The 23,844-nt window shown below is 36.9% G+C and overlaps 1 protein-coding gene across 2 annotated transcripts; it reads left to right on the forward strand.

Moving 5' to 3' along the window:
• Positions 1–157: 157 nt before the first annotated feature.
• hirip3 (HIRA interacting protein 3) lies at positions 158–7,774 on the forward strand. 2 transcript variants are annotated; one of them, XM_019066294.2, is made up of 8 exons: positions 158–339; positions 871–991; positions 1,950–2,094; positions 2,180–2,761; positions 2,842–3,008; positions 6,555–6,705; positions 7,022–7,120; positions 7,273–7,774. In XM_019066294.2, the coding sequence occupies exons 1-8, from the start codon at positions 230–232 to the stop codon at positions 7,467–7,469; spliced, it is 1,572 nt and encodes a 523-aa protein (XP_018921839.1). In that variant the 5' UTR covers positions 158–229; the 3' UTR covers positions 7,470–7,774. The 2 variants fall into 2 exon arrangements, with proteins under 2 accessions (XP_018921839.1, XP_018921846.1); XM_019066301.2 differs by lacking the exon at positions 158–339 and adding an exon at positions 370–422.
• Positions 7,775–23,844: the final 16,070 nt, after the last annotated feature.

Raw genomic sequence — 23,844 nt, forward strand, 5'->3', positions numbered from 1 at the left:
TAAGACTTTTTAGGTTAGATTTATAGGTGAATTCATGAAAGAAAACGCTTACGTTAGAACAAAGTCGTTTTTAATAATCGGACATAAGCAGCGTTCTGACCAACTTTATGATGTTATGTCTATTACGTGAACGCGTCAATCGGAAATTGTGCGAGATGACGTAAAGTAACGTAAACGTGCACAGCACCAAAGCGCGCCAAGGTAGGGTGGCGCGCTTAGTACGCACAGCATGCAGTTTTGCAAAAAGTGGCGCAAATGTTTTAAAAAAAGCATGGCTAAAGAAGAGGACGCGATACGAAACTTCGTTGTGAGAGAACTGCACAAGTGTTCGGACCTCAGGTAAACTACAGGAAACGGCAGTGTCGGAAAGTGCTCTCAAAACGGATGTTAGCATCATTACATATCAAAGAGGAACGCTGTTAGTAAGTCCGGGCTGAATCAGAAACTCCCAAAACGTTTGTCAGGTCTCACATCAAATAGCTAGTGAGTGACGCGAAGGATAAACAGACAGATAGAAATGGTGGTTAGTGTAAGATTGTTGCATGAAGATCTCTGGTCAGATCACATAAGATGCGCTTTTTGATTAACGTTACGCTGTCGTAAATAAATGTGGTCGAGAGACACTCCAGTGATGTGTAACGCAGCTTACCTAAAAGAGCTTGAAGGAAATACTGTAGTTCAGCAGTATGCTGGAGCGGTTTGACAGATAGACAGCACATCACTCGTCTCCATGCACTAGCCTCTATAAAGTGAAGCATGCATGTGTTTTGTAACGGTTTGCTTTGTACTAAATATACACAGTGTTAAGTGATGTGACATTTTTCATTGTTATTTGCATGTTTAATTTACTGTTACTGTGCCCGCTGTCAGTACACTGACTTTAGGCATTCTGCGGAGGAGATACCTGGAGAAGGTGGGGAGGGAGTCGCTCAGCTTCAAGGACAGACAGTTGATGAAGAAAATTGTAGAAGAGGAACTTTTGAAGATGCAGGTGAGGAAGAGACCATAAACGCACAATATGTAAGATTTCTTTTATTAAAATATCCAGAAACCACTAGAACAGTGTTATGTATTTTGCTGACTTGTGTACTTACATTATCCCAAATGTTTCGAAAAATGTTTAAATCCAGAGAAATTAGCCGTGTCCATAGTGTCAGTGTGTCGCCTGCCAATGACGTCATACACCCTCGATTTCCGGTTTTGTTTTGTAGTAAACATGGAAACACCAAAGACGCTTTAATATGTTGTGCGTTTTATCAGACAGGTGACGACTGCACAGAGTAGCAGAACTTTCAAATGTATCTAATGTGATAAAACAGCGCTGCTTTACCACACATACGCACGACCGGAAGGAGCGGAAGCGGTCGACTGTGGAATAATAAAAGCTCCGCTACTTTTGAAAAATTACATATTGTGTATTTAAATATGATCTTAACATGCATGTGTAAAAAAAAAAAGTAACTCTTTGCTTAAGCCCCGCCCTTTGGTTATTGGTTTAAACACAGAAAGTATCTGTAGAGTAAATTAATAATTTTCCCCTTAGAATGACTTTTATACACTTTCCGGTGTTTTCTGTGACTGTCCAAAGCACGTGAATTATGAGCCACATGGCTGGGTGTCTGTTGTTTGGCATCTAGTCGTAACATTCTAACACTGCGTTGTTTTAGACTGTACATCTTTGGCACAGCAGTGCAGGGGTTAACACTGCAAAGGTAGTTCATTAAAGATGAGTTGGGAGATGAGCAGGTTTTTATAATCTTGGGTTAAAAGCAGTGCTAACCCTGATTCTAAAGCTCGGTTCTAAAAGTGTGAAACATTCTTTTACTTGGGGTTTAAAAGTGAGGTTTAGAATGACGGTAACTCAGGGTTAAGATATGGTGAAGAGTAATGTGTTTTGTTAGTAACACTTTTAAGTCAAGGCTCATGTCAAAACCTCTTTCAATTTCCAGGAAAGCAGTGATGACGAGCCTCTTATTAAGAGTGTGAATCCATCAAAGAGCCAGAGCAAAAGGAAAAGGGTGGATGATGATGGGGATGAAGAGAATAATATGGTGGGAAAGACGAAAAGATCACGGCTGGAGGAGTCTTCTCCCGGTAACTGAAGTATTTATTGAGTTTGTCCTTGTTTCAGTTTCTCATTGGGTGATGCGCGGGTAACTTTATAATCTCTCTTGTCCAGATTCCCCCGACTCTGGAATAGTGAAGGCCATGAATGAGAGAGAACAAAAGGAGGAAGAAGCTAAAAGTGATGAAGACAGTGAAGAGGAGCAAGAGAAAAAGATCATTACGAGAAAACCACAGAATAAGAGACGGGGCCAGCAAAGCAGACAGGACGAGGACAGTGAGAAGAAAAAGAAACTGAAGAAGAAAGGGAAGATGACAGACAGTGACGAAGATGAGGATTCGGAAGATTCTGATGAGGAGGAGTCAAGGCAAAAACAACCTTCGAAAGAAAAGCACAAGAAAAAGGATTCAGACAGTGAGGAGGAAATCAGTGATAAACTGTCTGCGAGTGATTCTGAGGATGAAAAAGTGAAGAGCAAAGTGAAGATGCAGAGCAAAAGAAAAGATGTCATTAAGAAGAAGCAAGTAGAGAGGGATGTTGTGAGAGAAGTGTTTGGGAGCAGCTCTGAGAGCGAAGAGGAGAATGACGAGAGCACTAAAGCAAAAAACAGCAGCAGCTCTGAGAATGACGGTGAAGAGGAAAAAGATCAAAAAGAGGATGCTGCTAAATTATCCTCTAAAGAGATGGAGAAAAATGGTAAGAATCCCTCAGAGGTCAAAGCGGGTGCACGATTGAGCTTTTCTTCTTATATTATTCATCTTGCTTTTTCCTGACAGACGGGAACAAACAGGACCGTCAGAAGGAGGCAGCAGAGGACTCCGACTCCTCGTCTCTTCCCTCTCTGGAGGACGAGGAGGAACAAGAGAAGGACAAGAAGGAGGGAAAGAAAAGCGTGACAAAGAAAAAGCGCAGTGAGGAGAAGGAGATTACAAGCAGAGGAAAGGCAAGCTGAGTTTGAGCACAGCTCATATCACAAAAATGAACACACAAACAACTTTTTTTCACTACTGTGTGTTATATTCAAGTAATGTCAAACAAGCAAGAGTGCTATTATTCTAAATGTCAGCATGTGCTGTGATTCAACCATACCTTCATTACTGTTCAAAAGTTTGGGGGTCAGGAAGTTTTTGCTGCTGAAGTATTAAAGTTTTTTTTATTAATTCTTTTAATCAGCAAGGACACATTAAATTGATCAAAAGTGACAGTAAAGACATTTAAAATGTTAGAAAAGGTTTTGATATTAAATAAATGCTGTTTTAGTGAACTTTGTATTTACAGAATGCTGAAACAAATCACGATTATTGCAAAATATTAAGCAGCATGACTATTTTCAACATTGATAATAATTTAAAATGTTTCTTGAGCAACAAACTTAAACTTAAAATATTTAAATATTTGAAATGTCACATTTGACATATTTCTCAATATTTTATTCTTGGTCTTTCTATGTTTGTTAAGGGTTTAGTGCAGGGATAGGCAACTCCGGTCCTGTAGGGCCACTATCCTGCAGACTTTAGCTTCAGCCCTAATAAAAACTCACCTGCCTGTATCTATCTAGTAATCCCGAAAACACTGATTGCCTTGTTCAGGTGTGTTTAATTAGGGTTGGAGCTAAACTCTGCAGGACAGTGGCCCTCCAGGACCGGAGTTGCCTATCCCTGGTTTAGTGCCTCTACAGACAGGGCCGTCGCAAGTGGGGTGCAAGGCCCTGTGCGAAGTTGATGTGGGAGGCCCTCTACAATTTTGTGGGGGTGGGGGGGGTTGTTATAGTAACGAACGCAACTTTAACACGCGTCAGATCGATTGCTATGCCGTGCTCACTGAGATGCTTGCACATGAATCACGGTCACGCACACGCTCATAAGGATTTACTACATAATAATAATATTAATGATGATAATAATAATAATAATAATAAAGCAATTAAATAAGTAAATAAGAATGCTAAAATATATTCTAGGTTTGTAGTTATATATGAAGATTTCAGATGCAAAAGTGCCATCCAACATTTTCTTCTAAAATTATTTTCTCATGCGCCTATGTTTATGTTCAGTTATTTTACTGTAATGGGAAAGAAAAGAAACTATTCATTGCCATTAAAGTGAAATTACTGAACCTACACATGGGAGCCTGATAAAAATGTTCATTTTAGAAGAAAAGTTCAAACGGCTTTTGCTTCTGAACTCTTCATATGAAGTAGTAATCAATTTACACTATTTGAAAATAATATTTAATTTTAAAATGTGCACATTCACTCTTATTCATAGGCTTTTTCTATAGTCGAAAATGCAAATGTCTCTTGCCACATTAATTTATATGATTTAGGCTACATGAATCATGATCGCATATTCTTAAATCAAAACAGCGAATTTGCATAAAAAGTTGAGTAGTTTGCATAACTAAATAGTCTATCACTATCGGTTGCTAAACATTTTTATTTTCTGTTTTCTAATACAGTACTACTTACATCTTTCCACGAACTCTAGTTGGATTGTGACAGTGATAGTAAGACCTGCATTCCTTGAATTGATTGGCCATTTCGATCATTTTGACCAGCCTAGAGCCCTGCACGGGCCTCAAATTTAAGCCCTATCCTGAGACACACAGGCCCTCACCCGGCCTGAGCCCGTCTTTTTTCCCCCTTCTCCCAAAACAGCTTATACTACTGTTACAGTTAATAAAATAGTTGAGTTTTGTATGTAATGGCAAAGTGATTATATTTCGTTTCATTTTTTATTAAGTTAATTTAGAAAAACGTTTGGAGCATTTTTGTTCATTAAATATAAGTTTTTGTTTTCTAAAGTAACGACCAAGCGGACAGCAGCAGACAGTGAGCCTATGTTTGATCAATTTAGCCTTCTCAAATCTTCACAACTTGCCTAAAATAAAATCTATAGATATAAAACAGTTCGAGCAAGCGTGTTTAAATGTTAAACCTAGATTAATGTGCACTATATCCAATAGTTTGTGCGGAGAGTGCAACCTAAAGTGCGCTTTGCAGGACATGGAGGCGCCAACGCGATCACTTGCATTTTTTTCAGTGGATACGCCGTCATTTTTGCTCAAAAAGGTAAGAGCAATGCATCATTTGTAACTGTAAAGGGTCTACTTTTATTTGTGTGGACTCAAAAAATCAAAAAACTGTTGCACCTTTATAAAATAAAGAAAACAAACATGATGCGCTTTCTGCCATCTTGTCTTGAACAGGATTGCTTCACAATAATGAACTGAAACTCAGAAAATAGCCTACATGCCTCACAGACCTGATATATATATATATATATATATATATATATATATATATATATATATATATATATATATATATATATATATATATATATATATAAGCTTTAAATTACTACTTAACGAAAAAAAAAAACAAATCAAAAACAAAACCTCTTTCATTATAATCATAATCCATAAAGATGCACTTCTCTCTAAAGGCGCGTATAATGAGGAGATGGCGAGTCAGGATCGGCAACTTCACCCTTGCGACACTGACTCAGAAAACACTATGTATTAGTAAATAATTTAAATATCTCCTTCCTATTTCCCCCTGACACATTTATGGTAATTACTTTTGCCGATGCTTGCAGCAAGGTTAAGCCTATTGCATGCATTTGAATGCAGAACTCTTCAGCTGCGCTGCTGCTGTGGGACAATAAACAGTCGCGGTAGCACGGTCTTGTGTTGTTTCCAGCAGCGCGGCAATTTTTTCATCACTAATAGATGGATGTCAAAAATACTAAAATAAGGAGAAGCCTAAAACAGGCCCGAGGCCCGGCACGCGTCTGAACTATTGCATGAAAAGTGGCCCAAAGCCCGGCCCGAGGGGCATAAAAAAGTTGGGGTGAAATGCAGGGCTTTAGACCAGCCTAAAAGTTTAACTTTTAAAACTTTTTGTCATCTTAACAACAAACAGCTTTACTTATTTTTTACATACTGTCTATCAGCTATGACTATTTTATTCTTTTAAAAGACAAAATGGGGGTAAAAACAGTAATAAGAATTAGACATAAATAACATAAAATGCAAGCCAGGAGCGAGGCCCTCTAGAGGCGCGAGGCCCTGTGTGGTCGCACACTTGGCACAGCCCTTGCGACGGTCACGGTACTGTCTACAGACACGGTAGTGACTTGCAGCTCTCATTTATTTGTGTTCATTATCTGTGAGGCAAGTGCCGTAGCGGATTCAAAATGGATTTTGATCGAAAAAATACCAAACAAAAAACAAACATAAAGCTATATAATTCAACACACACACACAGTGGTTTGTTTATTGTGTGTGATATTTTTTGGGATTAATTTTGAATCTACTTTTGTATTTCATGTTTATTGTACCAGAATTGCACAATTAGAATTTCAAATTGTTTCTGACATAAACGGACGACATGCTGTCCATGCCTTTTATCAAACCCAATTTTTTAAAATTTTACTTAGAGACACATAGATTATAAGAACTGATTATTATCATTTTTGACCATAAGGATGAAGAAAACAAGGCTGTGTCCAGGCTGAAGCGCTACATCGCCCTCTGTGGTGTGAGACGGAACTACAAGAAGCTGTTAGACGGCTGCCGATCAGTAAAGGCAAAGGTGGCTGTGCTGAAAAAAGAGCTGGAGGAGCTGGGTGTGGAAGGTTAGTGTGATCACGAGGAGCACAGTTTCCTGAATCACCTCAATGCTATGTCAAATGTGCACTTGCAAATTTGTAATCCTGTTTTTCATCATGTCAGTGGAGTATCTTGGGTACTTTTCAATGCATTTTCTACTCTTGCAATATGAGTTCTTGTGTGTAACTGAAAAAATCAACAGCTAATAATATAAATGTCAATGCAATGCACTTTATTGTACCCAGTGTATCTTCCTTTGTACACTGAGAGATTTATATCTTGCATATATTAAAAAACTCTCATACAAACACTCTTATTACTTGTGAAATATGTCTGTCCCAGGTAAGCCCTCAATAGAGAAGTGTAAGAGAGCTCGACTAAAGAGAGAAGAAGCACAGGAACTGGCTGAGCTGGATGTCAGCAACATCATCACCACTCAGGGTAATGATGCTTGATGCTGTATTTCTTAAGATGCATTTAAAATCAAGAGCTAAAGGATTCAACATATGAGTACCTGGAAAACAGGGAGTTGTAAAATTGTGATTTTACCTTGTTCGCCCCTAAAACTCATGAAATGTCACTTTGTTCATCAGGACGTCCCAAAAGGAGAGCAACAGCGGCAGCGGCTTGGCTGCCTGCTCAGAATGTCTCTCCTCCGCCTTCTGCCTATAAACGTGTTGTGGACTCAGATTCAGATAGTGGAGACAGCCACACAAACACAGGACGCAAGAGAGGAGCAGCCTGGGCCAACCTGCAGGGAATCATCAGTGATGACGGAGAGAGTGATTAGGCAGCAAGCGCCTGTCCCTACGATCTGTTCCATCATTATACAGTGCACTCTCTCGCCCTCTCTCTAATTCACAATGAACTGTAAAAAAAAAAAGTTAAACCTGCTCAAATGAACCAGTTGGTACGTTGGCAAGAATTTTATGTCTACATCCTGTTATTGTAGGATGTATTTGGATTTCTTTGTAGTAAGTTTGTTCTCTCTATTTCTGTGTTTTATAATTGTTAGTTTGTACTTTATATTTAAGTGTCTCAAATGTGTAGAATGAGGTTTCATGTAGCTTTGAAAATAAAATAATGTATATTGAATTTGTTTGACATTTTCTCCTCTTTTTGTCCCAGAAATGAGCTTAGACTTAATATAAATGGCTGTAGTGTGTTGATTTTACAATGTAGACAGAGTGCATTCCCAAAACTAACTCTTACTTTTTTTTTTTATTTTATGTTGAGTGGTTACAGCATAGTAAATGATTAGTGCATGTTTTAAAGGAAAACAGCTGATTATATAGCAGAGAACAGCTTGGTTGTAAACTTGAAAGTGTAGAAGCACATTGTAAGAAGTAAATTTTCTTCAGAAAGAAAAGTGCCAAAATAAAAATTTAAGTAAAAGCACAAATATAAAGTGTAATCATTTTAAATAATAAATCATTTTAAGCATTATTTAGGTCAAAGCATTGTTTAGCTCCTTGTTTGGAACCTTTTTGGAATAAAGATGCATGTAATGCTCATACGATGTACATTTGACCTATAAACTTTAAGTTGTAAGTGCACAACTGACAACAAATGTTTTTGCTGGCCACGTTATTTTTAAAATGGTATTGTGGTATGATATTATGTCAAAGTAAACATATTTATAGAACTATAATAACTTACAGTAAAATAAAATTGCTCTGAATTACTCCAAGTATCCGCTAGGTGACACTATAGAATTATTTTTGACAAAATAAAAGACCAGTGGAGGCCTGTTGTCTCAACAGAAGTGTTTAGTGAACTTGTACAAATGCTGTACATAAAGGAACAGTAAATTTTTAAACTTTTAGATTTAAACTTAAAGCTTTAAACTTTAGATTTAAACTTTTAGTTTAGATTTAAACTTTTAGTTCACTCAAATATGAAGATCTGTCATAATTTACTTAATTTATTATTCTTCTGTGGAAGGCAAAAGGAGAAATGAATTGAACTGGAATCAGGAAATAAACAATTCACAGTATCACACTGTAATAAAGTAATAGCAAAAAAATTAAAATACATGCCGTTCCTCACTTACAGTGGCTTCCACTAATACTGGCACCTTTGGTAAATATGAGCAAAAGGTGACTGTAAAAATAAATCTGCATTGTTTATCGTTATGATCTTTCGTTTAAATAAAATTCACTAAATTCTAACATTTCATTGAAGTAAAACAATTAAATGTGGGGGGAACTCACATTATGAAATAAATGTTTTTCTCCAAAGCATGTTGGCCACAATTATTGGCACGCTGTAACAATGGTCAGAGGAAGCTCTGCCTATATAAGATTTGTTTCTGCTTTTGGGTGTGAAGTTTTAACAGTGGTACTCTGCTGTCTTGAGTTTTGTTCCTGATTGCTCTGTTTTCCTGAGTTCCTTACTATGCTATGTTTGGACTGATTCTGTGTATGACCCCATGCCTGTCTGACTACGATTGTGTATTACTCCTTTTACACTATTAAACTTCTGCATCTGGATCCTAACCTTTGCTGGAGTGTATTCTCATTCATATTTTTTTTTTTTTAGTTCACCAGGGCGACTAGGAGCATAAAATTGTCCATCCATGACTTCCTGTTCCACATGATTATAAATATGAGGAACACAAAGACCGAATTCCCTTAATCATCCATCACAAGGAGTAAAACCAAAGAATATACAGGTGCTGGTCATATAATTAGAATATCATCAAAAAGTTGATTTATTTCACTAATTCCATTCAAAAAGTGAAACTTGTGTATTACATTCATTCATTACACACAGACTGATGTATTTCAAATCTTTATTTCTTTTAATTTTGATGATTATAACTGACAACTAAGGAAAATCCCAAATTCAGTATCTCAGAAATTTAGAATATAACTTAAGACAAATACAAAGAAAGGATTTTTAGAAATATTGGCCAACTGAAAAGTATGAACATGAAAAGTATGAGCATGCACAGCACTCAATACTTAGTTGGGGCTCCTTTTGCCTGAATTACTGCAGCAATGCGGCGTGGCATGGAGTCGATCAGTCTGTGGCACTGCTCAGGTGTTATGAGAGCCCAGGTTGCTCTGATAGTGGCCTTCAGCTCTTCTGCATTCTTGGGTCTGGCATATCGCATCTTCCTCTTCACCAATACCCCACAGATTTTCTATGGGGTTAAGGTCAGGCGAGTTTGCTGGCCAATTAAGAACAGGGATACCATGGTCCTTAAAACCAGGTACTGGAAGCTTTGGCACTGTGTGCAGGTGCCAAGTCCTGTTGGAAAATGAAATCTGCATCTCCATAAAGTTGGTCAGCAGCAGGAAGCATAAAGTGCTCTAAAACATCCTGGTACGGCTGTGTTGACCTTGGACCTCAGAAAACACAGTGGACCAACACCAGCAGATGACATGGCACCCCAAACCATCACTGACTGTGGAAACTTTACCATGGACCTCAAGCAACGTGGATTGTGTGTCTCTCCTCTCTTCCTTCAGACTCTGGGACTCTGATATCCAAAGGAAATGCAAAATTTACTTTCATCAGAGCACATAACTTTGGACTATTCAGCAGCAGTCCAGTCCTTTTTGAAGCGAGACGCTTCTGACGCTTCTGTTGTTCAAGAGTGGCTTGACACAAGGAATGCGACAGCTGAAACCCATGTCCTTGCATACATCTGTGCGTAGTGGTTCTTGAAGCACTGACTCCAGCTGCAGTCCACTCTTTGTGAATCTCCCCCACATTTTTGAATGGGTTTTGTTTCACAATCCTCTCCAGGGTGCGGTTATCCCTATTGCTTGTACAATTTTTTCTATCACATCTTTTCCTTCCCTTCACCTCTCTGTTAATGTGCTTGGACACAGAGCTCTGTGAACAGCCAGCCTCTTTTGCAATGACCTTTTGTGTCTTACCCTCCTTGTGCAAGGTGTCAATGGTCGTCTTTTGGACAACCGTCAAGTCAGCAGTCTTCCCCATGATTGTGTAGCCTACAGAACTAGACTGAGAGACCATTTAAAGGCTTTGCAGGTGTTTTGAGTTAATTAGCTGATTAGAGTGTGGCACCAGGTGTCTTCAATATTGAACCTTTTCACAATATTCTAATTTTCTGAGATAATGAATTTGGGATTTTCCTTAGTTGTCAGTTATATGAAATATATCAGTCTGTGTGTAATGAATGAATATAATATACAAGTTTCACTTTAGTGAAATAAATTAACTTTTTGATGATATTCTAATTATATGACCAGCACCTGTATACTGATGTGCAGAACAAGATTTTTGAGCACCACAAAATAGAAAGTGGCTGTAAGAAAAGAGCTAAGAGCTAAAGCATTGAAAATCCCCATTTCCACCTTCAGGGTAATAATTAAGAAGTTCCAATCAACTAAAGATGTTAAAAATCTGCCTGGAAGAGGACGTTTGTCTATGTCGACCTGATGCACGGTGAAGAGGAGAGTTTGAGTGGCCAGAGACTCTCCAAGGATCACATCTGGAGGATTGCAGATATAAGTTGGGTCTTGGGGTCAGAAAGCCTAAAAAAAAAAATAATTAAACAGCCCCTACATCAGCACATGTTGTTCGGGAGGGTTTCAAGAAAAATCCTCAGTGTAAATCCAAAAACAAACTCCTGCATATTCAGTTGTCAGACACGACTGGAACTTCAAATGGGACTGGCTTCTTTGGTCAGAAGAAACTGAAAAAATAGCTTTTTGGCTGCAAATAAAATTTTGTGATTTTTTTTTTAATGAACAAAGGGATAAAAAGTATCCATGCCCACGGTTAAATATACTGCTGGACCTTTAATGTTGTGGGCCTGTTTTTCTTCTGCCGGAGGTCCTGGACATCTTGTTCAGATACATGGCATCATGGATTCTATCAAATACCAACAGATAAAAAAATCTAAACCTGACCACCTCTGTTAGAAATCGTATAATGGGCCGTGGTTGGATCTTCCATCAGGACAGTGATCCAAAACAAACATCAAAATCAATACAAAAATGTGTCACTGAGCACAAAATGAAGTTTCTGCCATGGCCATCCCAGTCCTCTGACCTGAACCCTAAAGTGGGAGGAGAACTGAAGAGTCTGAAGTCTGGATCCTTCAGTAATCTGAAGGATCTGGAGAGATTCTGTATGAAGGAATGTTCTCTGATCTCTTGTCAGGTGTTCTCCAAACTCATCAGGCATTATAAGAGAAAACTCGGGGCTGTTATCTTGAGAAAAGGACGTTGCAATCATTGTGGCCAATGTGAACTAGAGAAAAACATTTATTTCATAATGAGATTTCCCTCCACTTTCCATTGTTTTACTTCAATGATAGGTTATAATTTTGTGAATTTTTTAAATGAAAGATCAAAAAGATAAACGATGCAGATTTATTTTCACAGCCACCTTGGCTCATATTTACCAAGGGTGCCAATATTAGTGGAGGGCACTGTATGTGTTTTAAAATAGAGAACCCACCCAATTAGGCATTGTTCAGCACACTTCCTTGGAAAGCTGCTGTAAATGCAGTGAGTTTGTGTGTGTAGTCTTAAACAGGCAAAGCCAAGGGTTCAAAGCCTAGAGAAATGAATATGTGATAGTCCTTGCTTTCTGGTGTTCATGATTTAAAGGAATAGTTCACCCAAAAATGAAAATTTGCTGAAAAACTATTCAGGTCATCCAAAACAGATTTGGGGAAATTTAGCAGTACAACACTTGCTCACCAATGGATCCTCTGCAGTGAATGGGTGCCGTCAGAATGAGAGTCCAAACAGTTGATAAGAACATCACAATAATTTACAAGTAACCCATTAGTTAATAACTTGTGAAGTGAAAAGCTGCATGTTTTTAAAAAACAAACAAAACAAATTTATCAAGATGATTTTCACTTCAAACCGTTACCTGAGGGTGAGTCAATTTTCAAGAAATTTTATTTTTTTAGGGGTGAAATATTCCTTTAATACAGGGGTGTCAAGCTCAGTTCCTGGAGGGCCACAGCTCTGCAGAGTTTAGTTCCAACCCTGCTCCAGCATACATAACATGTACTTTTCAAATAAGCCTGAAGGACTGGATTAGCTGGGTCAGGTGTGTTTAATTAAGGTTGAAGCTAAACTCTGCAGGGCTGTAGCCCTCCAGGAGCTGAGTTTGACATCCCTGCTTTAATTGAACATTTAAATAATTTCTGATACAGGAGAGTCAGTCATCCAGCTGATTCAAAGTGTAATTTACATTTTAATTATTGGCACAATGCACATTAATATTTTTGTTGCTAAATTAGTAATTTGTCTTACCATTTGATTTAACCACTTGTGAATTGTTTTTTTTTTCATTACAAAAGTTGAATAAAAATAACATGAATTGCAGAATGCCTTGGCATTTTGATTGTCATATATTTTGCTTTATTGACAGCTGCACTCAAACTGGATGAACTGCACAGATTTATGATAAACCTGGTGATCGCCAGCATGATTCAGGATCCAAAGAGCATCTTGAGAGACACATTGTGTGTGTCACACATTTACTTATTGGATTAATAAAGTAGAAAGAGTAAAGACTCTGAAAATGATTCTCTTCGTTTTGCATCTTAATGTTTTTCCTAAAACATTTTTTTTATTTTTTTATTTCCAGGTTTAAATTTGATCTTGAATGCCTGATTGTCAGACTTTTGGACCCAGGGGCCAGTCATTGAATCAGTGAGTGCTTTGCTGCAAACAGTAGCAAACTTTTTGAGGCATGAGAGTTTAATAAAAGCGCTGCATATTCCCTTCAGCGTGCTCCCACTCTCCTGTTCTCTCACTCATTTCAATGCTCCTCTCCCAAAACGATCACACCCTCCCCACAGTAACACCTCAAACACTGTAATTAATCAAGACGTAATCGTAATCAGGAGGAAGAGCGGCTATTTTTAAAAGCCCTGTTACTGTGGGGGCATTGAGAAACAAGATGAGAGAGAGAGGAAAAACAAGACAGATTCATTTATTATGAGTGCGTTTGGCTCTGAGATATCACGTAAAACATTTAGCTCAATGTCTTCCATTTGAGCTGCTTATGTCTTCACACTTACTCTATTAAATTCTGAATGAGAAAAAAAAATCAATGAAAGGTGGTGATAAGAGGTATTTAGATACATGAGCCTTCCACTTCTAAAACAGTTTTGTCTTGCTCTTTATCTCATTTCATGATATCTCCATAGAGACAGTCTTCACTCTTTCACAAACACAATTGCCTTGAAAACTTAAAGCAGTAAATTCCAGCTCGTTTTTGCAGTAGTTTTTAACATGCAATTGTTACCTAACAGAGATATTTTTTGATCATTTGATCCCTTTTTTAGCCTACTGTACACTTTGTTACCATTTAAATAAAAAAATAATAGATCTACAGTGTTTTAAGTTTGAATGTTTGATTTATGTTTCATGCTTTCAGCAACTTACGATGCAAAACACATTTGGGTCAGCACAAACAACACTGTAATAAATTATTGTGCAGTTTAGTTGTTTACAGTTAATTTTTTTTTTAAGTTGATACAACTTGCAGTTTCTGAATTTGTTCATTCAACTTGACATTTTAAGTTTTCACATGTCTCCACTAGTTTGTAAGTTGACTGAACTAAAGTATTTGCTCCCTCAACCAAAAAATGTGTTGAATAAATTTAATATCGTTCCCAACATCACTTATCTCTGTATGATTTCAACATGTTTGAGAGTTTGTCCTTAACATTTGTTCATTTGCAAGGGACAATGAAGTCATTTATATGGAAAAAAAATATTATTTATTTTGTTGACTGTGCAATTGCAAGTAGAGAAAATATGCCACATTAAGTTCAATAAACTTACATTTTAATACAAATAACTTGAAAATGTAAGTTACCCTATTTTAACTAAACTTTGCAAATCCATTACTTGAAACAAATAGCTGGGTCAACTATTTAATGATGTCAACTGAACTTTTTAAGTTTTGCCCTTTTTACTATTTTGTAAATTAATTTAATTTTTAATTTATTTTTGTTTCATTTTTAGTTATGATAATATTTAGTACTTCAACTCATTTACATTAATTGCCAATGCAACATTTCAAATTTTCTAAGTTTTTTAAGTGTAAGAATCTTAATTATTTCTTTTTATGATTTTTTTTGCCATTTTGTCGGTTGTCACAACAGACTGTTTTGGATCACGACCCACCAGTTGAGATCCATTGCCTTAAGGTACCTCATCCTCCTTGCACAAATGTTTCAATGATTTATTGATATTAAGACTTTAAAAAGTGATGCATCATTTAATAAGTGCCAGGCGTCCCAGCAGGATCTCATGTTAGAGACTGAGGTCAACTTTAATCACTATAACACTGTGTTAGTATTTAGTACTGTTTAACTCAACACTAGTCAGTTTGTCTGTGTATTATGATAGATCAATGCAAGATACTGACAGCAAATGATGAGGCATTGAACTTTAAATGTTATTTACAGGCTTGTTTATAAAGCTTTAGATTCATGCCAAAATATGGATGTCACCGTTCCTTTCCTTATCAGTATCTCTAAAATAAATACCATAAAAACCCATTATTTGCTCACTCACTGTTCAGATCAGTGCTTAGGTGTAAACAGGTTTATGTATTATAACAGAAGATGACTAGCCATCATTCACTTAGTGTCAGTGACTTTTTGACACAGACATCTCTCTCTGACACACACACTCGCACACACACCCTGCGGCATGTGCCCAAATATACGGCCATTATCTCTTTTGGTTGCTATGGTAATCCTAGCCTGCGATTGCAGACTTTAGGTGGTGATGATACTGTGAGTGTGTATGTGTATGTGTGTATGTGCTTATATGTTGGTATTGGAATACTGAGTTAATTTAGGTTTACTATTTTAAAAAGTAATGATCTCCCTCATGTGCCTTCAAAAACAGAGACAACCCACACACTTAGCATGCATAAACATAAAAAATACACACACATAATCCACTATCATAATATCAGTTTTGTCCACTACAGACTTCTGTCAGTGAACGTGCCATTTTGACTTGAACACACGCTTGTTAAAGCAGTCAGCTGTGTCTGACACTGATGTCTGTGTGAAGTCTTTGTAAAGTCCAGAACTGAAAATAAATGTTTTTTTTACTTTGTTTTTTTTTTTTTTTTGCAGATAAGGTCGATCTTGATTGATTTATTAGGAATAACAAGTACTGAATTCATCCATGACTCTCTTTTATCTCATGTGAGCATCGTGTTCCAAGTTGGCGAGTTAAATCCTTAAATCCTTTGAGGATGTTTTTTTGGCTGGGTGTCTCACATTTTGTTCTGCTGAACTGATGTTGACCTCCATATTTTCTTCTTCACTTTTGCTTCCTAAGACATCAGGTCCCAGTGAAGGAAAAAAAAAACAATTTAAATTGCCCCCAGGAACTTTAACTCTTTATGAATTCAAGTTAGATTTTTTTTAAGCTTACTGTCTTACATTGTCTGCTTAGAGACTTTACTGTGCCTGACAGAGAGTATTCAGAGTATTGAACGATGGAGTCACTGCCTGTGACTGGTTTTCAGTGGTTCAGTTTTAGATGGACTAAAAGTGACCTTTATGGTCTTGGATATGCCTACAGTTCCCTTACAACACATCCTGGAAGCCTTGTAATGTTCTGTTGGCTGCCATAAGTACCTGATCATTGACACTTTGAAGAGACTTTGACGTATCTAAATTGCCCATTCAAGGAACCCATTAGTCCTGTGTAACCAGGTTTAAATATTCAGGGAAGAAGAAACCTGAACCCGGCGAACATTCAAACACTTAAAGTATAAAATGAACAACCAAACGAAAGTAGTGTAATGCGACCTGCCCCTCACAGACGACTGCCAGGTAAAAACATAAACCACATATAACATAAAGTCCAGGCTTGGTCCTCTCTCGTTCTTCACTGTTGTTACTTCTCCTTTTATCCTTCTGGAGCTCCTCCGTGGGACTCGAGACCAGTTAGTGTCCCAGGTGTCGCTCATTATCATTTACTCCACTGGCCTCACTCCTTTCCCACGGCTCTGGGCCCTGCCCCACTCGTCACATCCTGATTGAGAATTAGAGAAGTACAACCCTCTTCTGTACCCTGTTAACCATGATTAATGTCTTTGACTGTTCAATAGCATGAAGAACTTTTGATTCACATTCTATAATCTGTGACTGCTTTTTTATTCTTTCATACTTTTTTCAGTCAAAGGACCCAGAAACCCTGTGGAAGCAATTTTCCAATCCAAGCAGGAGAATGAGCATCTTTCAGATCACTTTTAAAACATTTTTTTAAGAACTGTATCTTTTTTTCTGTGCAATACTTGTAGAAATGTTCAGTAGCTTTCTGTAGCCAAGACCTTAAAGGATTAGTTCACTTCCAGATTAAAAATTTCCTGATAATTTCCTGATAACATGACACCATGTCATCCAAGATGTCTTTCTGTCTTCAGTCAAAAAGAAAGGTTTTGGTCACGTTGGAAAGGTCATGTGTGACGCAGGCGGAAGTACCGACCCGGTGTTTACAAAGCAAACGTGCAAAGAAAGTCAAACACCCTTTACAAAACAAGGTAAAACAACAATGTCGTGCGATTTTGAAGTTGGAGGAGAAAATGAAAGTTTTCACCCTACTCTACTTTTTTGAACCAGAGTACACAGACGAAGAGCTAACCACGCGTGACCTTTCCAACGTGATTATGTAATGTGTGCCAGTGAAATGTATCACTATTGAAAAATTAAGGGTCAGTATTTCTTTATTTGTTTGAAAAAATTTATACTTTTTTTAGCAAGGATGCAATAAATTGATCAAATGTGATCATGAAGATAGTTGCAATCTTACAAAAGATTTCTATTTCATACAAATGCTGTTTTTTTGAAGTTGAAACAGAATCTGTTACACAGTTTCTTTTCAACATACATAATATATAATAATAAGAAATGTTTCTTGAGCAGCAAATCAGCATATTAGAATGATTTCTGAAGGATCATGTGACACTGAAAACTGGAGTAATTATGCTGAAAATTCAGCTTCACATCACAGGAATAAACTACAATTTAAAATATATTACAATAGAAAACACAGTATTGCAATAGTCATACAATATTACTGTTTTACAGTATTTTTGATCAGATAAATGCAGCCTTGGTGAGAATAAGTGAGGTCTTTCAAAACATTTTATAATATTATCGACCCCAAATTTTCAGTAGTGTTCACTGGAGTAACTAGCACCAGTCTCTCCTACTGTATTATAAAGCAATCGTTCAACCTTTTTCTGGCTGAGCCACATACCTGTAGTAGACTATCAGACAGAACAGCCCCTATCATGAGATCTCAATAATTCTCTTATGAAGGATAGAGGTTGGGAGAAATAATTAGAGGAAAAAAGGTAGACCGATGGGGCCTGATTAGATCAATGCTAAAGAAACCGCAGATACCACTGGACCCAGTGACTCTGTCACACCATCCCTTCTGTGTCTCTTTTTTTTCCTCTTCCCCTCTCTGGCCTGTTGCTTAGTTACTGCCTAGTGTGCTGGAATTGTGTGTGAGATAGAGAGGTAGAGGGATAAGCCACAGTACACATGCTTGATCTGCGCCATTGTGTGCACATAGGTGTTTGCGTTTCAGTTCTCCTGACAATACTTCCTCAATAATCTCCATTACTCACCTGTGACTCCTCTTTCATTCATGCACTTTGTGTTTAGAAAGAAATGCCTAATAGATCGCCGGAGCTCTCGATCCGAGGGTCAGCATGGGCTGATAACACACAATGTGTGTTTGGATTGAGCTCTGCTGGAGAAACTGATCTTTGGGCGCATGAAGCGAGTGTGTGTGGTGTGTTATCCAGGTAGAGGGCTGATACGAGACAAAAAAGAAGCAGGAACCATTAATGCAGAAGGAAGAAGGCTGGTATTAGTGTGTGTGCGCAGAGCAAGTCTGAACTCTGCAGCAAGAGTTCTCCTTACAGAGCAAGTCTGTCTTAATTAAAGCATCATTATCTGCTGATCTCACTGAGACACGCTGCGTTCTTAAACTAGACTAAATAATACATAAAATATAAAAAACATATAAAGAAACTATATTTCTAGTCTTGTAGTCTTAATGTTTAATATATTTTCTACATATTCTATAAAGCTTGTTTGTTTGTGTTTGCATTATTAGCTCTGGGAAAATGTTGCCATGAATATAGCCATTGTTGCTGATATGGCGCTAAAACATAAATAAATAAATAAACTACCTCTGAAAAATTTTATTTTATTTTTTTTTAATAATTGAAGTCAGCGATGCCAAGTCTCTCACACAAACTCTAATAAAGTCAGAAACAAATGTGAGTGCGCACAGCACCATGCTGCGGGTCCTCTGGTTAGCACTAGACTGCTAATGCACTCGCTGGGAGATCTCAGCAAAGTACCATTTAGATTGAGAGGAGGTTTGAACCCCCCACAGATAACAAACAGTTGTAACAATAAAAACTTAGTTTTCTTCAGAATCAACTGCACTAATTGTACTAAATGAAACACATCGAGAATAGTGCATCTTATTTAATGTGCATATTTGTGAGCATGTCAGGCATGTTCAATTATGTGTGTCTTGTTGCATTGTTGAACTTCATCGCTTTCTGTGTGCAAGTGTATGAGCAGGAGGAAAAGGGAGTGAAGCCTGCTCGGTTGCTAGGGGACATCTTCACTTAAATTTTGTTGCTAGGCTGCCAATTCCCTCAGTTAAGTGGAAACATTTCCCCACTTTTCTGACCATTCACCCTGCAACCTTCTCTGTTTCTATCCATGTGTCTCATTCCTTTCCTCTATCTGTTTTTTCCAGCCAAAATAACCAACCATCTGTCACTATGCATAAAGGTTGCCTGTTGCTAAGGAGTGTGAAGATCCATCAATATCTAAGTATTTCGGTCATACGCTGGACTCATAGGAATAGCAATGTTAGATTAGTCTGCGTGTCTCAGGATGATGAATAATTGTGCGTTGTGAACTGCAAGAGAAAGCACAAAGGAAGTTAGTAATGTGTGAAGTCCAGTGAAACTGCGTGGGATATATGCAGCATGTAAATTTACACTCTTAAGCTTTCCTTATGTTAATCCATGCAATAAATGATGAGAAGCACAAAACGTGGCACTGCAGTCTTATTTATAGCAACAACTGGGCTAACTGCATTCTAAACAATAATCTAATTTGACCACATCATAATGCTGAAGGTTTTGGGGATTAAAGTCTGTCTGTAAGTGACCTTTGCACAAATTAATTAAACACTTTTGTTAAACCAGCAAATCATTATTTTTTCAGGCAGGCTGCCTGACAGGTAGAAAGCAGACATTTGCTTGAAAGCAGCTAATACTATAATCCTGTTATTATATTTTTGCGCCTCAATTAATTAAAATAGGCTTTTTTCTCTCTTTTGGCAAAGAAAGTGAAGAATCAATAGTGTGCGCAGAACAGCTCAACTTTCGCAGAAAAGTTTGCTCTGGATTTATCGACACTTTCTTCCTTTCTTAATTTATCCCCGTCTCTTATCTCCCACGGTTTTCTCTGTCATTGTGACATTTGCCAGCCACCGCCTGCACGCTCTCAACTCACATGGCAGCATCTCATGTGCTGTCCTCACTTTTTCAAATTATTGTCACAGTTTAACTGGACAGTACTGTACTCTGTGCAAATCAATGTTTGTTTCATAATTTTTGTGATATTTGGAGCTGCACTGGTCTTATCTCTTGGGAAACCAGATGTCAATTTCATCTGCTCAGACCCTAATTATGTGCAAGCTGGCCATTTGAAATAACATTGCTTTATTTCTCCTCTAAATGCAAGAATAAACTATATTCAATGAAAAAAAATGCTTGTCTATACAAAAAAAAAAAAAAAAAAAAAAAAATCAGTGTTGTCCAATGTTGTGGACATTACTTATATCCATGGGTATGGCCAAAAGAATACTAGAGCATTCTTCAAAATATCATCTTTTGTTTTCTGCAGAAAAAAAAAGGAAAACGTATTTTGAATGACACAAGGGAGAGTAAATGATTTAGTTTTGGGTGAATTATTCCTTTAAGATGTACACTGCAAAACTGACAGCCCAGCTAGCAATTTTGTTGTTCTAAGAATGTTCCGAAAACATTATATGTTCTGGGAATGTTTTCAGCGGCAAGTTTTATTTTAGTTCCCAGAATGTTCTGCTAAATTTAGAATAATATTCTCTAAAAACATTCTAAAAATGTTTATTGATAACATTATTAGAACATTATCCCCTAACATTCTAATTAAGATTTAAGCGGGAAACTTTCCATTGGATTTGGTTGAAAGTAAAAACCCAACCTTTGCCAACTTCATTAAATAACTCCCAAAAATAGTATTCCAACTTCACATATTTACTTTATTTCTGTCATACATTTACAAAAGATCTTATTGAGATTAACAGAGATTTAGATGTTGATGTCTGTATAAAAGTAATTGTTTGGTTTGATGTCACCATTATGGTAATCAGTGTTAGATTTAGTTGGGACAATTTGACAATTGACTTTTTAATGCATTTCTCTAGCTGCTGTTGATTGTTATTGCCAAAACAGCAAGAGAATATGTGATTAGATGATGCTGTTGCTTGCTGGTAATGAAGATATCATCACGTAGCAGTCTGATAATCTGGTTTCACACAGTCTTATCTATGGTATTAGTTGCACATTACTTATTATTATAGCAATGGTTTAACAGACTGAGACCCAGCAGAATTGAAATCAGATCGCTTAAAAAAAAAAAAAAAAAAACTACTTTGTCACAAACATCAAGAATCAGTATATGAGTCTCAACAATGGTGACATGCTTCATGCTGCAATGTATTCTGGGTGCATCTCGCAAAACTCCTCCATGGATCCAAAAAAAAACTGAGACATGAAGCATGTCACCATTCTCTAAAAACACACACAAATTCTTGATGTCTGTGTGTGTCCAAGCATTCAGTAGTTCAAAGTGATTTGCAAACAATTTGACTTATAAAGTATAGAAATAAATACAGATTATCTGATTAAGACTGTTGGATCTTATGCTGTTGAAATGCATTTACTAAAGTCACTAATATGAAATTAATAGAATAAATTAGACTCTAGATGATATCTTATTGACATCAGCAAGTAGTCAAAGTCACCTGATCACATTTTTGCTCCGTTTTTGCTGTAACAAACAGTTACAGCAGCCAAATGAACACTAACATTGAAAAGTTTGAGTCAAACTGCCTAACAACTGATCACCATAATGGTGATGTAAAACCAAACTATTATTTTCAATAAACCATCAACATCTAAACCTCTGTTAATCTCAATAAGACCTTTTGTAAATGAATGTCAGAAATAAAATAAAAAATCTGGTTTATAAGTGAAGCTGGTACTGCTGTTTTGGGAGTTATTTATGCTGGAGCTTGACATCATAAAAAGGTTGTGTTTTCACTTTCAAACAAAATGTGGCTTCTGAGCTATGTAAGTCCACATCTAGTGTGATGAGAAGCTTTATTAGAATGTTAGAGGGTAATGTTCTAACAATGTTATCAATGCACATTCTTAGAATGTTTTTAGAGAATGTTATATTACCTTTTAGCAGAACATTCTGGGAACTAATATAAAACTTTCCGCTGAAAACATTCCCACAAATTTCGAGATGGGAGGTGCTGTTTCTGCTTGATTTGACCATTAAAATAGCTTTTGATGGCGTAAGTTTAAATAAATATTAAGTAAATATAATCATTACATTATATTTTGACTTGATTAAACCAGTTAATATAGCTAGATGTTATATGAAGCTAGGTTTTAGGTGACCTACCTGTAGCAAAATATTTTTCCTGTGACAGCATACTTCTTTCACATAAATTAAAACCCGCCATCTATCACAATGAACATCATTTTAAAATGTATATGTCCTGTATAAGAAATTACAGTAAGACCAGTTGCTATTGTTTTCACTTCTACTTTACAACTGTATTATTAGTATTATTTTGGAGTACTTTAACCACATAAATGCTACTGTATCACATTTACTACATGAATTTCTTAGGCATCTAAATGATCAACATGATCAAAAACCTGTTGTATACAATCTACTACATGCTTTCTGTTGTCTGATAGAGTTTATACTTTTTTAAAGGATACATATCATGAAAATCTGACTTTTTTCATGTTTAAGTGCTATAATTGGGTCCCTGGTGCATCAACCAACCCAGGAAATGTGAAAAAGATTAACCCGGTAACTTTTTTTTGGCAAGCCTTTGGTAAGAAATATAGAGTGGGTTAGATTTCTCTCCCTTTGTGACGTGGCAAAGGGATCTTATTATAATAGCACCGCGCCTTAATCTGCACATTTCCACCCACGGCGCAGCCACTGTGTTTTCACAAGTGACAACGGTGTACCAGTTCTACCAGTTCAAACCTTTTAGTACTCACATGCTGTGTGACAGCCGCTTTCTGTGCGTGTGCTTTGGATGTGTGCACTCAGAAAACCCTATAGCAGAAGTTTAAACTAAAATGGCTTTTAAGCACATGATTTCAGCATGACAGACATAATAATCAAAATCAAACATATGTTTTATTATTATTTTTTCTGACATATGAGCTGTAAAGGCACAGCGCTATTCTGGAAAAGGGGGCAGGGAGCAGCAGCTCATTTGCATTTAAATATACTTTACTGCATTAAGCTAACTGAGACTTGTTATAGCACTTATATATCATTGCTCTTTTGTGGATTTTGATTACTTCCACTGTCCTCATTTGTAAGTCGCTTTGGATAAAAGCATCTGCTAAATGACTAAAAGTAAAATCTAAATGTAAAAATACATACACAAAAACAGTGTGTTTCTGCTTTCTCTAAAAAATAGACACTTTCAAAATGATATAATAAATGATCTGTGGGGTATTTTGAGCTGAAACTTCACAGACACATTCTGGGGACACCTGAGACTTATATTACATCTTGTAGAAAGGGGCATAATAGGTTACCTTTAACAAATAAAAGGCCTTGTCCTGGTACACATGTTTTTGCTGAGAAATGTTTACTGATTTTTTTTTTAAATCATGATAAAATATGAGTATCAAAATCTCTCAATCATCATCGTCTTGTATTGCATTACCCCCACAAAAGCTTTATTCATAAAACTAAGCATTTAAATATCATCTTAGGACATATTATTGGGAGACACAGAGTGACAACTGATATTTTTATGCATTTT

This window comes from Cyprinus carpio, chromosome A3 (assembly GCF_018340385.1).
Source record: "Cyprinus carpio isolate SPL01 chromosome A3, ASM1834038v1, whole genome shotgun sequence".
In the NCBI taxonomy this organism is placed as follows: domain Eukaryota; kingdom Metazoa; phylum Chordata; class Actinopteri; order Cypriniformes; family Cyprinidae; genus Cyprinus; species Cyprinus carpio.

What these genes read in the sequence shown, in the direction of transcription:
- hirip3 (XM_019066294.2), top strand. Translation starts at nt 230, where the DNA reads ATGCAGTTTTGCAAAAAGTGGCGCAAATGTTTTAAAAAAAGCATGGCT. An exon ending in GCTGGAGGAGTCTTCTCCCG is followed by an intron (nt 2,095 to 2,179) that starts GTAACTGAAGTA and finishes TCTCTTGTCCAG; the next exon opens with ATTCCCCCGACTCTGGAATA. An exon ending in AGATTACAAGCAGAGGAAAG is followed by an intron (nt 3,009 to 6,554) that starts GCAAGCTGAGTT and finishes TTTGACCATAAG; the next exon opens with GATGAAGAAAACAAGGCTGT.